We start from the raw sequence: 12,844 nt of genomic DNA on the forward strand, positions 1-12,844 counted from the left end.
CCAGTGCTTGAAAATAAGCAATTTACTGCCTGTTCAGTTGTTTTCACTTTCTCTGACCTAGCTAGAATAACAAGCTAAACACTTTGAGAATGTCTGCATGCTATTCCAGCCTCATCTGAAACAGGAACTACCAAAATTTTATGGTAAAAACCTGCTTTGGAGTATTTTTAACTGAGTTTATAGGCCTAAGAAGTTTTGGGGAGTTTTGATATGGTTCAAATTTTTATTTCAGTTTTTGGATAATTGGTGACTGAACAGTGAAACGTAGTACAGCTGGCAGATTCGATTTGCAGCAACCACAGTAACACTTCTCCCCTTTGCTCAGAATATTATTATTTTACCTGTTACTGGGCCATCTAGCCCATGAGAACTGAACTGATCTTGCTGTTGTTCTACATATCCAGGTGGGGGGACTTGTGGCCAGGAACTGTTGGGTGCTATGAAGTAACATGCATTCCCTTTAGCGACATGTTAGGGCAAACCTGTATTTCATGGAGTAGAAGCAACACTTCACAACATGGGCTGTCAGTGATGATGGAGTCCTCCTTGCCCCATTTTTCTTTAAAGGCAAGCCAATGGTGTGAAGCTGGAATCTACCTCTTAGCTTCCCAAGCTGTGGACAAGTGCCAGTCACAAGAGGGAGCTGAAACTGCACTCGTTGAAATTGAGAAGTTCCTGGTAACAGCTAAGGAACACCAGCTCTCTAACCCGAAGGAGTTCTACAACCAGTTTGACATGATCCTCACCCCTGAAATAAAGGTAAAAATCCCTCAGATGTGTGTGCACTCACTTAGAATTTCAAAATTAGCAATTGCCTTGTACCTGAGAGTGTACTGGGCTATATATTTGAGTCGACTCAAATATGCCTCTTTCCCTACACCAAAAGGGCGCAGAGGTGAGCACTTGGGGCAATAAGTTTTACTCAGATGAGTAGTCTTGGAAGACACATATGATTTTCTTCAGAGTAGTGCTAGAAAGACTGCATGAGTCAGCACGTCCTGCTCGGTGAAACCGAGACCTGTGCAGAGTGCATCGGCTGGGTTGCATTAAACTGCAGCACAGTATGATCTTCAGCTCTAGTCTGACTCTGGGTAACAGAAGTCTTTTCTGAACTTGCTCAGTCCAGCACTGACAACCATCTGTTGTTTACCTTTTCTTTGCCTAGGCCAATGCCCAAAGAATTCTACAAAAACTAGAAGATGTACAAGAAATGTTTGACAAGAGGCAAGTAAGTCTGAAGAAGCTGGCAGCCAAACAGACCCGGCCAGTACAACCTGTTGCCCCACATCCTGAATCTTCCCCAAAGCGAGCATCACCAAAGATTACCAGACCAGCAGGAGTAGGTAGGCCATGAACAGCTGCTTTCAGATACACACCAATGTTTTGTCCACACGGTCATGTTTAATTGTTGTTATCAGAATGAAAACTTGCATTCGATGTTCAGTGTCAGCCTTGTAGGCCCAGCTGTTAAAAATGAATATGAAATATCTATCGCTGCAAACGTACAAACAAGGGTGATTCATAAAAAGTTCAGGCTTCTCTTCCTAGGTCTAATCTACAGAGTACGTTTCTATACTCTTTCTTTCTTATATTGCCAATTCTTGAAAACCCAAACCAGGCTAGTCACTGCAAGTATGCAAAGTAAGCATGAGAATCTCTTTTACATTGCATATACTGTAGTGTGAATATTTGGCTTTAAAGGATCACAGTCCTGCAAGTTTCAATCAGATACTTGCAAAGGTTAAGGGTTCGTTAGCGACACTGACTCCATTTGTGCAATTTTTGTTTTTTCCCTCTACATAACTGTTTATTCACTTTCTAGTGTTGTCTGCTACTAACTAGAGAAGTTGAACATTGCTTCTGTTTGGAATTTGCTGAAAGTTCCTGATTTGAGGTTAGCATGTGCCTTTAACCAAGACAGCTATTTTCTGCAAAAAAGAACATAGGTGGAGCTAATGTGAAACAGTGCACCTTGGAGACCAGCTGCCCTGTACTTGGTGGCAGGAAGGGATTGTCCCTTTTGAGCAGAGATGGTTATAAGAAATTAAAAAATGGAAACTTAAGGCTTTTTAAAAGAGGGACCTCTGACATCTCAGTAGGTCAGAGCTAGTTAGTCCCTGTTAGTGGTAGTACAGTTTTAGAATGGCTTTCACCTATTGTGAAACTGCACCTTCAGGCTCAAAGCGAGTCTTGCATTTCTGTTTATGCATGCTGTCCCTCTGTTTGTGTTTCTTGAACTTCTTTCTTGTCATTTTAGAGCACTTGCAGATTTTTTAAATTAAACTTTTGGTATGCGCAGAACCTTAAAAAATAGTCGCTAGTATATAAATGACAGTGCTTTAAGTTTTGATTCTTGTTCATACAGCCAATCCAATACTATCAGCTCTTTCACAGAAGATCATGAGGTGCTCCCTCGCTCTGGCCCTTGCATTGCAGTGCAGTGTTACACAACACAATACAGGATAACTGTGTGACAAGGATTAGCTTCTGATGTCATGTTGCAAATTAATAGGTAGAAGAAATTTATTTTAAAATGCTACTCGAGTTGTTCTCTGAGGAGATGCAAAGTGTAACTCAGTCCTGTTCAGACACTGATAAATAGACTATAGCATCTCATTCAGAGTCTTTGTGCCTGAAGATGATTGACCTAGAGTACCTCTGTACAAAGAAACAGAAGTCCCTGACTATCTACAGCTTATCCTGGGGCTCAAAAACAGTTACTTTAGCTGCCCTGAACAGTACATGCATGTTTACATATACTGTGGAATGGCATCCTTTGGGTATTATCCAGTTGCCCACTACAAAGAGTTATACTTTGAATTTCCTGAGTGCCCTTTCCCTCAGAATGCTGACGCACTTGGCAAGTACTGGTAAGTATTTTAACCTCTTTTTTTTTTTCAGAAAGAAAACCGAAGCACAGATAAACTGAGTGATTCACCAAGGGGTTTCACAGCCTGAGTCTGAAATGTGGCTGAGAATAGAAACAGGGACACTGAGTCCTATTCCAAGCCTTGAAAATGAGGCTGTGAAATTCTGTTGTTCTTGAAGCTACCCTCTTTTGGACCTTCTGTGTGCCCCTTCTTCACATTCACAGGATCAATGCAGAATCAGCATTTATTTATGGGGAGAATTTATTGAGCACCATCTTGGAAAAATGAAAGAGGCTAACAGCACCTTCTTGAAACAGATATTGTAACTCATTGTTAATTGTGACCCAGGACAAACCTGAATATTTCTAAAAGCTTGCAAAATAGAATATGGCAACAGGAAAATACCACGTTCCTAGGCTGTGTAACTACAAAGGCAGGCAAAGGCAATAAAATGTGGTAAACAGAAATAGAAGACCAGAAAGAAAGGCTTTTGTCCCCAGGCAGCAGCTGTAACAATACCACGGCAGCATTGCAGTGGTTGTCTGTGAAAGGAAAAAAAGTTACATTCGTTCCAGAATAGATTTTGTTTTGTTTTGTTTTGTTTTTACTTGCTGACTCTCCATTTCCCTAACAAGGAACGGTAAGGAAAATTCAATCCAATTCAGCATGCTAATGGAAAAATCTTAACAGATGCGAAGGCTCAGGCATGAAATACTCCATTATTGTAATGGTGGGACTCTTCATTTTACATGGATATATACACAGGTGCATACAGGCAGAGCTTGATACCATGTATGAGAGAAAGGGCAGATTTCTATCGGAGAAATGACTGTGACAGTTTCTTATGTCTGTGTCCTTATGGTCTCTGGTGACTCTTGGCAAAGTCTTAGCTTAGTGAAGATCCAGAAAGGCAGCTCAGAGCTGCCCTGTAAACTCTCCCTCACCCAATGCTTTTCTGCGGGTCTGGAAATTCTGACGCAAAATTTTAAATTCATCCCATTTTTGCTCGAAGCTCTTGGTTTCACAAATGAACTTGTAAATTTTGCAGGAACAGGTCTGTTCAACACTGAAAAAGTACTGGAATTATTATCACGATGCACAAAAGCTTATGCCAGCTGGAATTGATGCACATTTTAGCTGTGAGAATCTGCTTAAATATTATTCACAGATCAACCCAGAAGGGCAGAGAACCCTCTGCTGACCCTTTTGTAATAAGCGCCTTGAAAATATTGAAGTAGTATATATAACACCTTGTTTCAAGGAGAACTCTGTTGACTCCCGATGGAAGCTGCTTGAATACTGCTAATGGCTAAACTCGTCCCTGTATGTGTTGGGAGCAAAGAGGTGGCACTTGATGGGGAAATTCCTTTGCTCTAGTTCACTTCTGAGGGCATCATTTTTGATGATTTGACTACATGTTTGTGGACTGCGTTTCTGTACAAACTCCTTAGCTGGAGTGAATTGGGATAGGTCCACAAAGTTAAGCCATGCAGGCTAGCATTGCCCATAGGCTGTCGGGCACAGTGGGATAAGCCACAGAGCTGTAAAGGATAATATAAGCTATCAGGGATGACTGTAGCTAGCATTTCTCTATTTTCACTTGCTTGTAATTCTCCCAAACTCTGACTCTTTGAAATATAACTTTCCCAGAGGCTATCTGCTTCAGCCTGACACTTTCTTGGAAAACTTTGGTTTGGCCATCTCTGTGAACAAGGCTAGGAAAATTGTCTTGGTTTAGTTACCTTTGTGGCAAGAGCTGGAACATGGCAGTACAAAATAGTTTTGTCCCTTCCTAAAGTGTCCAGATTTGGCAGAATTATAAGCACTTGAGAAAAAAAAGATCTCAGCTCATACACGTTCATTATGTATGAACTTGCTACAGTTTGGCTCCTATAGTCTCATTTCCTTTGTTGTCAGCAAAAATCTTGGGATCCCAGAGACAAAATACGTTTCTTATCCCCTGCACTGCCTGTTCCCTTACAGTGCGATCTTGCAGCGGCTTAAGCCCTTCTTAATGCAGGGCTGGCACAGCCTCCCTTCCTCCTCTCCCCTTTGCCCAGCACAGCGGTGTGCTTGTCACTCTGCTTTCCCTCCCTGCCTACGGATGCCTGACGAGTGGCAACAAAGGAGGGAACTGAAAAGTGTCACTGGGGGTGTGTGTGTGTGTGTGTGCGTTTTGCCCAGTTCAGCTCCTCATCACCCAGTTCCGTGAACAGCAGTGCTGACAAAAAAGGAGACAAGTGTGTGGCCAGAGGCTGGGAGGAAAGGCAGAACTATGCCAGACCCGGTCCAGATGGGTTTCAACTGCTCTGGAGTCAGCCCCGAAACTGCGGCTGACTTTACTGCTGATTTTGCTCCTGCTGACATGGGAAAGAGAAGCTGGTGCAGTAGGTGTAAAGGTTCCAGCCCTGTTGAAAACCCGTGTGGGTGTTAATGTGATTCAACTTAGTGCAATTTTGGGGGGGGTTGTTTTTTATAACTTGTGCAACTGCATAAAGAAACTTATATTGAAAGAACAGTGAAAGACTGAAATCAGAATTGCTGGGCAGGGCATGTGCTCTTGAACATGTGAAGTGCCCTATAATACTCAGTAACCTGAAAATTCAGTTCTAACAATGTCAAGTTGGTCTCCCAAAGTACTGTGTTCTCTTTTGATCTTTATCTATGGAACTTGGAGATCTCAGTGTGGTTGATAACAGCCTATTACCTCTGAGAGGTGTTGTGAAAACAGCTCAGTCAATATTTATGAAGTACTTGAATTGTAAAAACGACTATTAGAAAAAAGACAATTATTTTCAGGGCAGGGATTGAAAGAGCATATGGATAGTAAGGCTCTGGGCCCCCACTGAGAAATACAGATAAATCAAAATAGTGAATAGCTGCTCATCAATTAAGTGTTTTTGCCTCCGTGCAGTGAATGAGCCAAGGATTCTTCGAGGGGGGTGGACCAAGATGCCTTAGCACCAAAGGGGCAAACTTAGGGTTGCACATGTAGCTTTGCTTCTGGAACCTCCTGTCTTCTAAATGCTATGAAATATTCACCTAGAGATTTCTTTTTGTGCAACATAAATGTGAAATACAGGAGCAGAGATGTTAAAATTTCGTGAGCTCATTAAGCAAATAACGTGTTTAACAGCACATTGCACATACAAAATCCATGACTCACAAGCATCTTAGGCGGCCAGCTTGGAACATGAAATTCATATGGGGGAACACAGCTGGAGCCTTTTCAGTTCTTTAAATAATACAATTTAAACTGGTTCCATCTCAGTTGAATGTGTACGCCTGCTCATTAGATCCATTCCAGCGTTCCTCACAGTCAGTAATGCATAACGCTCACTAACGAGTAACATCTGGATAGAGGATAAAAGAAGAATGTCTTGCAAGAGCCTGGGGATGTGTGCAGGAGAAGTGAGGCTGCAGAGAGATTAGCTGACTCAGATAAGGTGGTGCATGTGATATTCATTAATGCTTCTGGGAAACCACCAGTTTCTATAGTTCAAGATATTTCTATAAACGAAGTGGAGAAAAGGAAAAGCTGCTTTCAGTTTTGCGGCTGTAGGGCTGCTATCGCACTTGGGCAAGTCTGAGGAAACCAAGTAGTGTGTCTCCTTGCAGAAACAGTATTCCACATACAGGGGCCTCGCTCTGTGCTGCTTATAGGGGCAGATTTTCAGGGGTTTTGACAGCAATGTTGCTAGAGCAAAGAACTATAGATTATATTGCCTAAGAATGGAAAAGACTTTCTATATTAAGTCATTAAATGATAAACTTCAGATGCTCTAGCATTTCTTTAGCTGCCTAAGCATGCTGTTTTGTCATCACCAGCATTCAAAACCACTATTAAGTCATTAATTATCTTCAAAGTCCTGTTCCTGTGGGACAGCATGAGCTGCAAGCCCCGATAAACAGTTTAGCAGACTAGTTGTTTCCATGCCTGTTCTTGCCAAAGGACTTGGATTCTGCTGTAGGCCATCAGTGAGAACGCACAAGCTCTCCCACAGAGCAGCCGGGGAAGCATGTGGTTGGGAAATTCACGCAAGACCCGAACGTAAAGCATGCTACTTATCTGAGGGGGGCTTTGAACGTCTTGCAAGTGCTGGGTGTGTGTCATAACCCTTGACTACAGAGTCCGTGCCTCTTCCTAGCTAACGAGTTACATTTACTGTAGCAGGAGCAAACTTGAGGCCGGTTACCCAGATGGGCTGATCCAGCTGTCTCGGCGCACCTGGGAGCTGCACACAGTCCTGTCTGTGCCTCGCTGTGTGATGTGGTCCCCCTGTGAGAGAGGAACTTGTGGGAGATGGTGCCTGTACCCTGCCATGCAGGAGGAGGGGGGGAAATGGATGAAACCACAGCCTTTCCTCACAGGCAGCACAGCAAGTTGTCCTCGCTGAATTTATTTCAGTCTGGAGTGGTGGAGAGACTGCAAAGCAACATTGAGCACATCAGTCTATGCCCTTTCCTAGCAGCTTTCGGGACAGTACAGCCCACATTACTACTTGCTGTAGGCTAGATAATAAAACAGTAATTCCATATTTATCATGCAACGCGTTCATAAAGAAACTAGTGAGTGGTGCTAAAGCCCCGTAGGAGAAGCACAGTGGTGCTCCAGCTGAAAGCAATGATAGACTTAAACCCTGCTTTACTGTAAGTATCCTTGCAATAAAAAGTTTACCTCTGCATACAATGCCCTTTAACAATACCTGCTTTAAAAGCAACATCAAGCAATTTAAAATATTAATGAGTTAATTATCCAGGGGAGTACTGTGAAACAATAGGATGAAAACAACCTTCAAACCATGCAGACCTTCGGTTGTTTATAGATCGTTATAGTTTTCCTTGTTCCTGTGCCTTTGTTCTTTCAGTAGGCAGTTGAACACCATAACTTTCAGCTTCCTCAGCAGTACAGTACAGTAACGACCTTGAAACAGCCAACTGTACTGAATTTTATAAGGGAGTTTACCTTACAAAATATTTCCAGTTCCACAGTAATTAGTGCAATAATAATTGACAGGTATTTGGGCTGCTTCTTTCTAAATGACTCCAGAAACTACTTTGACGTAGTGACGTGCATCATTCTCTGAATATGGGCCAGTCAATAACTCAAAAATACTCTGGAGCATAACCAAAACCAGATTGCTTCCCCTTTCCAATTCATTTCTGGGTCAGATTGGAAGGGGAAAGTTTGCTGCGTCAGTCTGAATCAAGTTCACCCTTGAAATACAAGCAGTTGGGTTGGACTCTTTGCTTATCTTGTATCTGCCTCCTTCCTTCTGAAATGTCATACTGATGAAGCCAAGACCAAGCTAGTAAACTGACCCGAGTAATTTGCTGGGCTTTCTGTCAATGTGTCATCTTTCACTTAAACTGTCCAGAGCTCTCTTTCCTGGATCACCTGGAGCTGTCTGAGTTTGTAAGTTGTGATCCAGACAGCAAAGTCGTAACTGATTTCCACATTTTCTGCTGACTGCTTTCAGCCAGGATTTTCATACCGGTATCAACCATCCCTTCAAGCTGGAAAGTTTTCTGATTAATGAATAGGTCAAACAACGTGGTATTGCTGACTATGCTGTTCTAAGCAAAAGTTCTCATGTTTCCTAAAGTTATTTCCTTTGTTTCCATTCCTTTTAATAACACATCCAGTATATGTAAAACTTGGGAATTAGCTTTGTAGAGCAATCCAATGGACCGGACTCAGGTTTAGATAGGGTAACTGGACATCAGTAGCATATCTAGCGTATTGAGGAATGCCTGGTAAGTGTGTGGGGAAGGGTAGGAAACAATGTCTTGGTTTTCTTTAATTGAATCAGGCTTTTTATGATCAAGTCTTAGATTTATTTTTTCTTTTACGCTGACTTTTCAAGGTATAAATAGGATATAGTTGGGAGAAGCTCCACGAGAGAATATTGTTCAGTGCGAGAGGTATGACCAAAGCCTGTGTCTTGTCAAGATCTCAGTAGATGAGAATTTAAGGCTAAATAGAATCTTGAGGATGCATTAGTACGGAAAAGAGTGAATTTGCTGATGCTTGTAACCACTTCACTCAGGGATTCATGGGGAAAAACATAAAAGGGCCCGTTTGAAAATTTATCAACTGGTTGATGAAGATTGGTATTCTGGTTTTGCCAACAGTAGGAATCATCCTCCCTGCAGATTAGAAGGGTATGAAGAACTTGGACAGTAAGGACAAATAGCTTATATTTGCTGTATCTTGCTTTTTATTTTTTCCCCTTGGTTTCAAAATGTCAGTATACCACTCTTTGGGTGAAATAACAATACATTTGAGAGAACAATTACTACTTCATGGAAGGCTTTCTTTGGGACGGGAAAAGGCATCTGTTGAAAGTAGTGCTCAAAATCAAAACAAATCCCCTGCTGTATAGTCTGAAAGAGAGCGATGGAAGATCCAAACAGAGTCGGCATTTGCATTTCAGCTCAGTCCTGGGAACCGTAAGATTCTCCTTCCAGTCGATTCTGGCGGCTGGTGGCTGCCAGACTTTGCTGTTCCGTTGAAGAAACTTTCTAATAGGGAGTCATTGTGAGGAGGTAATAGGCATGAAATGGAGGCTGCAAGTCCCCGCATCATTCAGCGTGGGATAAAACCAGGAAGATTTAGGAAAGAGTTGGAGAGAAGCTGCTTTAATTAATTCTCTTCCCAGCTGCATGATAAGGCAGTTGAAAAGACACAGGGTAGAAGAAGTGGCAGCTTCTGTTATTATTGTCTATGAAACTGATACGTTGTCTTTTTAACTGCATACAATCTGGAGTGTTTCTGTGCTCCCCCTCTCCCCCCCTTTTTTTTTTTACTACATTAAAAGAAGAATTTAATGGCAAGTGCATTTGAAAATTTGTTCATGTGTTTCTTTTTTAAAAGTGTTCAGTCCTCTCCTACATGAACCTTTTGATACTATGTCCTCCCCATTCAAAGATGTCTGCATCTTTTTTATTGCATCCCTCAGCTTCTCCCAGAGAAGAAGAAAAAGTTCTTAGTGACCACCAAGACTCAACGCCTCAAAACATTAAACTTGGCGAAACCATTTAAACAGAATGTTACCAGATGCATTGGAAAATACCAGCTTTTATTTTTTGAAAAGTTCTTGTTCAATTAGAAAGTTTTCCCAGAATAAAACTGAAAAGGACTTGATCTCAGAATTGCAACAATTTTGTTCTTTGTTGCCTGACCCAGATTCCTTCATCATTTCATCTGGCATTCATATTTGTTTTTACCATGACATGCATGGTTGCCTGTATCAATTCAGCAACTAAGAAAAGGAGAGCGCTGTTTGCCTTGTACTTACAAAACATGCACTGTGGGCTCGTTATCAATTTAAAGCGAAGATACAAACTGTAACAGAGAATTATTTTCTATGCAAGCCAAATGTACGATTCCCCTTCTCATAGTTCATTCTAAACCTTTGCTTGGGACAGGCGTCTCGGGACAAGCGGTTATGTCGTTAAGGATGATTTTCTAGTAGCATTAGACAACTCGCTGTCAGCTGTGGTTGACAGAGCCCGCAAGGCCCAGCAAACCTGACACGGCAGAGCACGTTCTGAAGCCATTTCCGCGGATGCGCTGTCGTTACACACGTGGTCACAGTGACTTGCTGAACACCTGTATGATTACTCTTTTGAGACTTCTTCATGTGAGGAAACCTTACAGGGAACAATCATTTACAATCTGACATTAGCTAACCATTACCAGAACCAAAATTTCCTTTCTTTGGGAACCCACACAAGAAACAACACCTGCGCTGAAAAACTATGCAAGTGAGAACGACCCGAGTGTTGATACAGCTGGCCAACATGTACCTGAGCTGCCCTAGAGATGGTGGCCAGGGAGCAAGCCAAAGCAGAGCAGTCGTTACAGCGCGGAGCTGCGGGTGCCGATCTGAGACGCGAGGAGCGCAGAGGAGCGTAGCCCACCCCTTGTGCCAGCTGGTCCTTCGCCCCTCCAGCCACAGTTCAGTTCTCTAGACCAGGTCTCAGTTACCGCTGACGTGACAGGATCTTTGCTCATTGCTTTCACTAGGAAGTAGGACTTCAACTTTTAGCACACATTTTCTAATGTTACCTTTTTTTTTTTTTTTGACTCCTTCAGCTACCAACAGGAGGTCCACAGAAATTTCCTGCGCTCCAAAGTCCATTTCTGAAGTAGAGTTATCAAAAAAGAAAAACATTAAGAAGACTAAAGGTGGAATTAAGGTAGGAGCATCTGTGTTTTGGGGACATCCCATATTGTGAGAGAACTCAAAACAATATAAGCATAGGTTTACATATTTAGACTTGGAACCAAAAAATTGAATATTTACAAGTTAATTCTCTGGTAAGCATTTTGTTTACACTTCATGTTGCAGTTTGAAAGTTACTCAGATGACAGTGTTAAGAAGATTTATGCTCATGTACATGGAAAACCAAGTTACACTAAAGCAGAAATCAATTTCAAAGTATGAAAGAGGAAACGTGGAGGGAATGTCCAGCATTAAAGTGCATCCGAAGTGCCCGTCCTTCCTTATAGCATATGAACTATTTTGTTTCTAAAACTGGAATCTCATACCGGCCCCTCTGAAGTTAAGATGTGTTATGTTTGGGGTTTTACAAAGCGATATATTTTTCCTCATTTAAATATTTCCTAAGGGTGGTTTCTACACAAAGGAGAAAAGACGAGACATTTAATACTTAAAAATCAACCAACCAACCAACCAAGAAAATTCCACTGTTACGTGTTGCTGCGTGGGCAAGTAAGGTTTAGGGAAATGTGTTTTGCTTTTGTGTCCCTATGATGAGATTTGTTGCATTATTGTTTCTGCAGTTTAGGACTCTCTGTACATCCTTACCCTTTCCTCCCTATTCCCAAGCCTTACAGCATTTAAGAGCCGTGCCCTTACAGCAGAGAGTCTTTTGTTTGAGCTGTAGAGACTGACTGGGGTAAGGAGCCATCAAGACAGCCGTTCGGCCCTCCTCGAGTATTTTAAGACTGGAAACAGAAGGATCCAGAAACTTCATTCATCTGCAGTTCCTGTAGCTAAGATGAAGTGCAGCTGCATCCTGAAACTTTTCATTTGCCCAAGCTAGCTGAAATAACCACTTTCAGAGAGCAGACTTCTTTTTTTTTTTTTCCCCCTGTCAAATTCAAGTAATGCCACATTTGTCTTATTTAAAATGTTTGGGCTTAGTCTATGTAAATATCCCTGTGAAAGAGACAGGAGGAGCACCACTGAAGTTGTGTCCTGAATGGTCTGTGCACAAATGTTTTGTAACTTTGTTTACCAAAAATAAGACAAAAATCAAAACATACGCAGTGCCATTCACTCACAACCTTTTAAGTAATAACATCCCTTTGCCATAATTTTCTTGCATCTTCCCTGCATTAAGATTAATATTATTAGCTCTTCAGGACAGCATACCATTAGAATGCTAAAAAAATGCAATTTAAGGTATGTTTTGAGAAAGAAAACAATAAAAGAGGGCCCTGACTGTATTGAGGGAAATAATATAACTAATATTCAGAAAAGAATAGCAAAAGAAATTGGGTAGTGTGGGAGAGAGGTATGATCGTGATTTGGCTGCCTCATGAAATCGTGGTGAAAACAGCAAGTAGCCTATTTCACACTGTTCAGCAGTTTGGGGGCAGAGAGGAGGAAAGGAATAAGCTGTGTCAGTGCATCTCCGGGGGGAAGAAGTACCCCAACCTAAAATAGGTTATATATCAGGGAAAGGAGATGACGCACTAGCCCCTGCAGTTGCAGCTGTTAACTTTTTCATAGTTAACTAGTTATTTTAAAGGTGATTTTTAAAGGTGAGCTCTATATGAGAACATAGCCAATAACAGAGATCCCATTTTATGATAAAAGTACTCTGGGTGTTTGCCAGTTTAGTCCATTATTATTGAAGGTATTCTTAAAAGCAGCATTTTGGACTTTCTGATTTTTAATGAGTAATTCACAGAACAAAACTCTTACACGAGCACTTCT

General features: G+C 41.7%; 1 protein-coding gene across 10 annotated transcripts in view; it reads left to right on the top strand.

Annotated features, from left to right (window-relative positions):
• The window catches only part of MCF2L2 (MCF.2 cell line derived transforming sequence-like 2), a 182,457-nt gene that overhangs the window by 75,840 nt on the left and 93,773 nt on the right, over positions 1-12,844 (top strand). For all 10 annotated transcript variants that reach the window (XM_087738487.1, XM_087738485.1, XM_087738493.1 and 7 more), the window contains exons 12-14: positions 568-759; positions 1,166-1,343; positions 10,972-11,075. In XM_087738487.1, coding sequence (XP_087594613.1) covers positions 568-759; positions 1,166-1,343; positions 10,972-11,075 — 474 coding nt within the window. The remainder of the gene's footprint in view (positions 1-567; positions 760-1,165; positions 1,344-10,971; positions 11,076-12,844) is intronic.

Source organism: Nipponia nippon, unplaced genomic scaffold (assembly GCF_047370975.1).
Source record: "Nipponia nippon isolate SJK-2023a ecotype South Korea unplaced genomic scaffold, ASM4737097v1 scaffold_7, whole genome shotgun sequence".
Classification (NCBI taxonomy): domain Eukaryota; kingdom Metazoa; phylum Chordata; class Aves; order Pelecaniformes; family Threskiornithidae; genus Nipponia; species Nipponia nippon.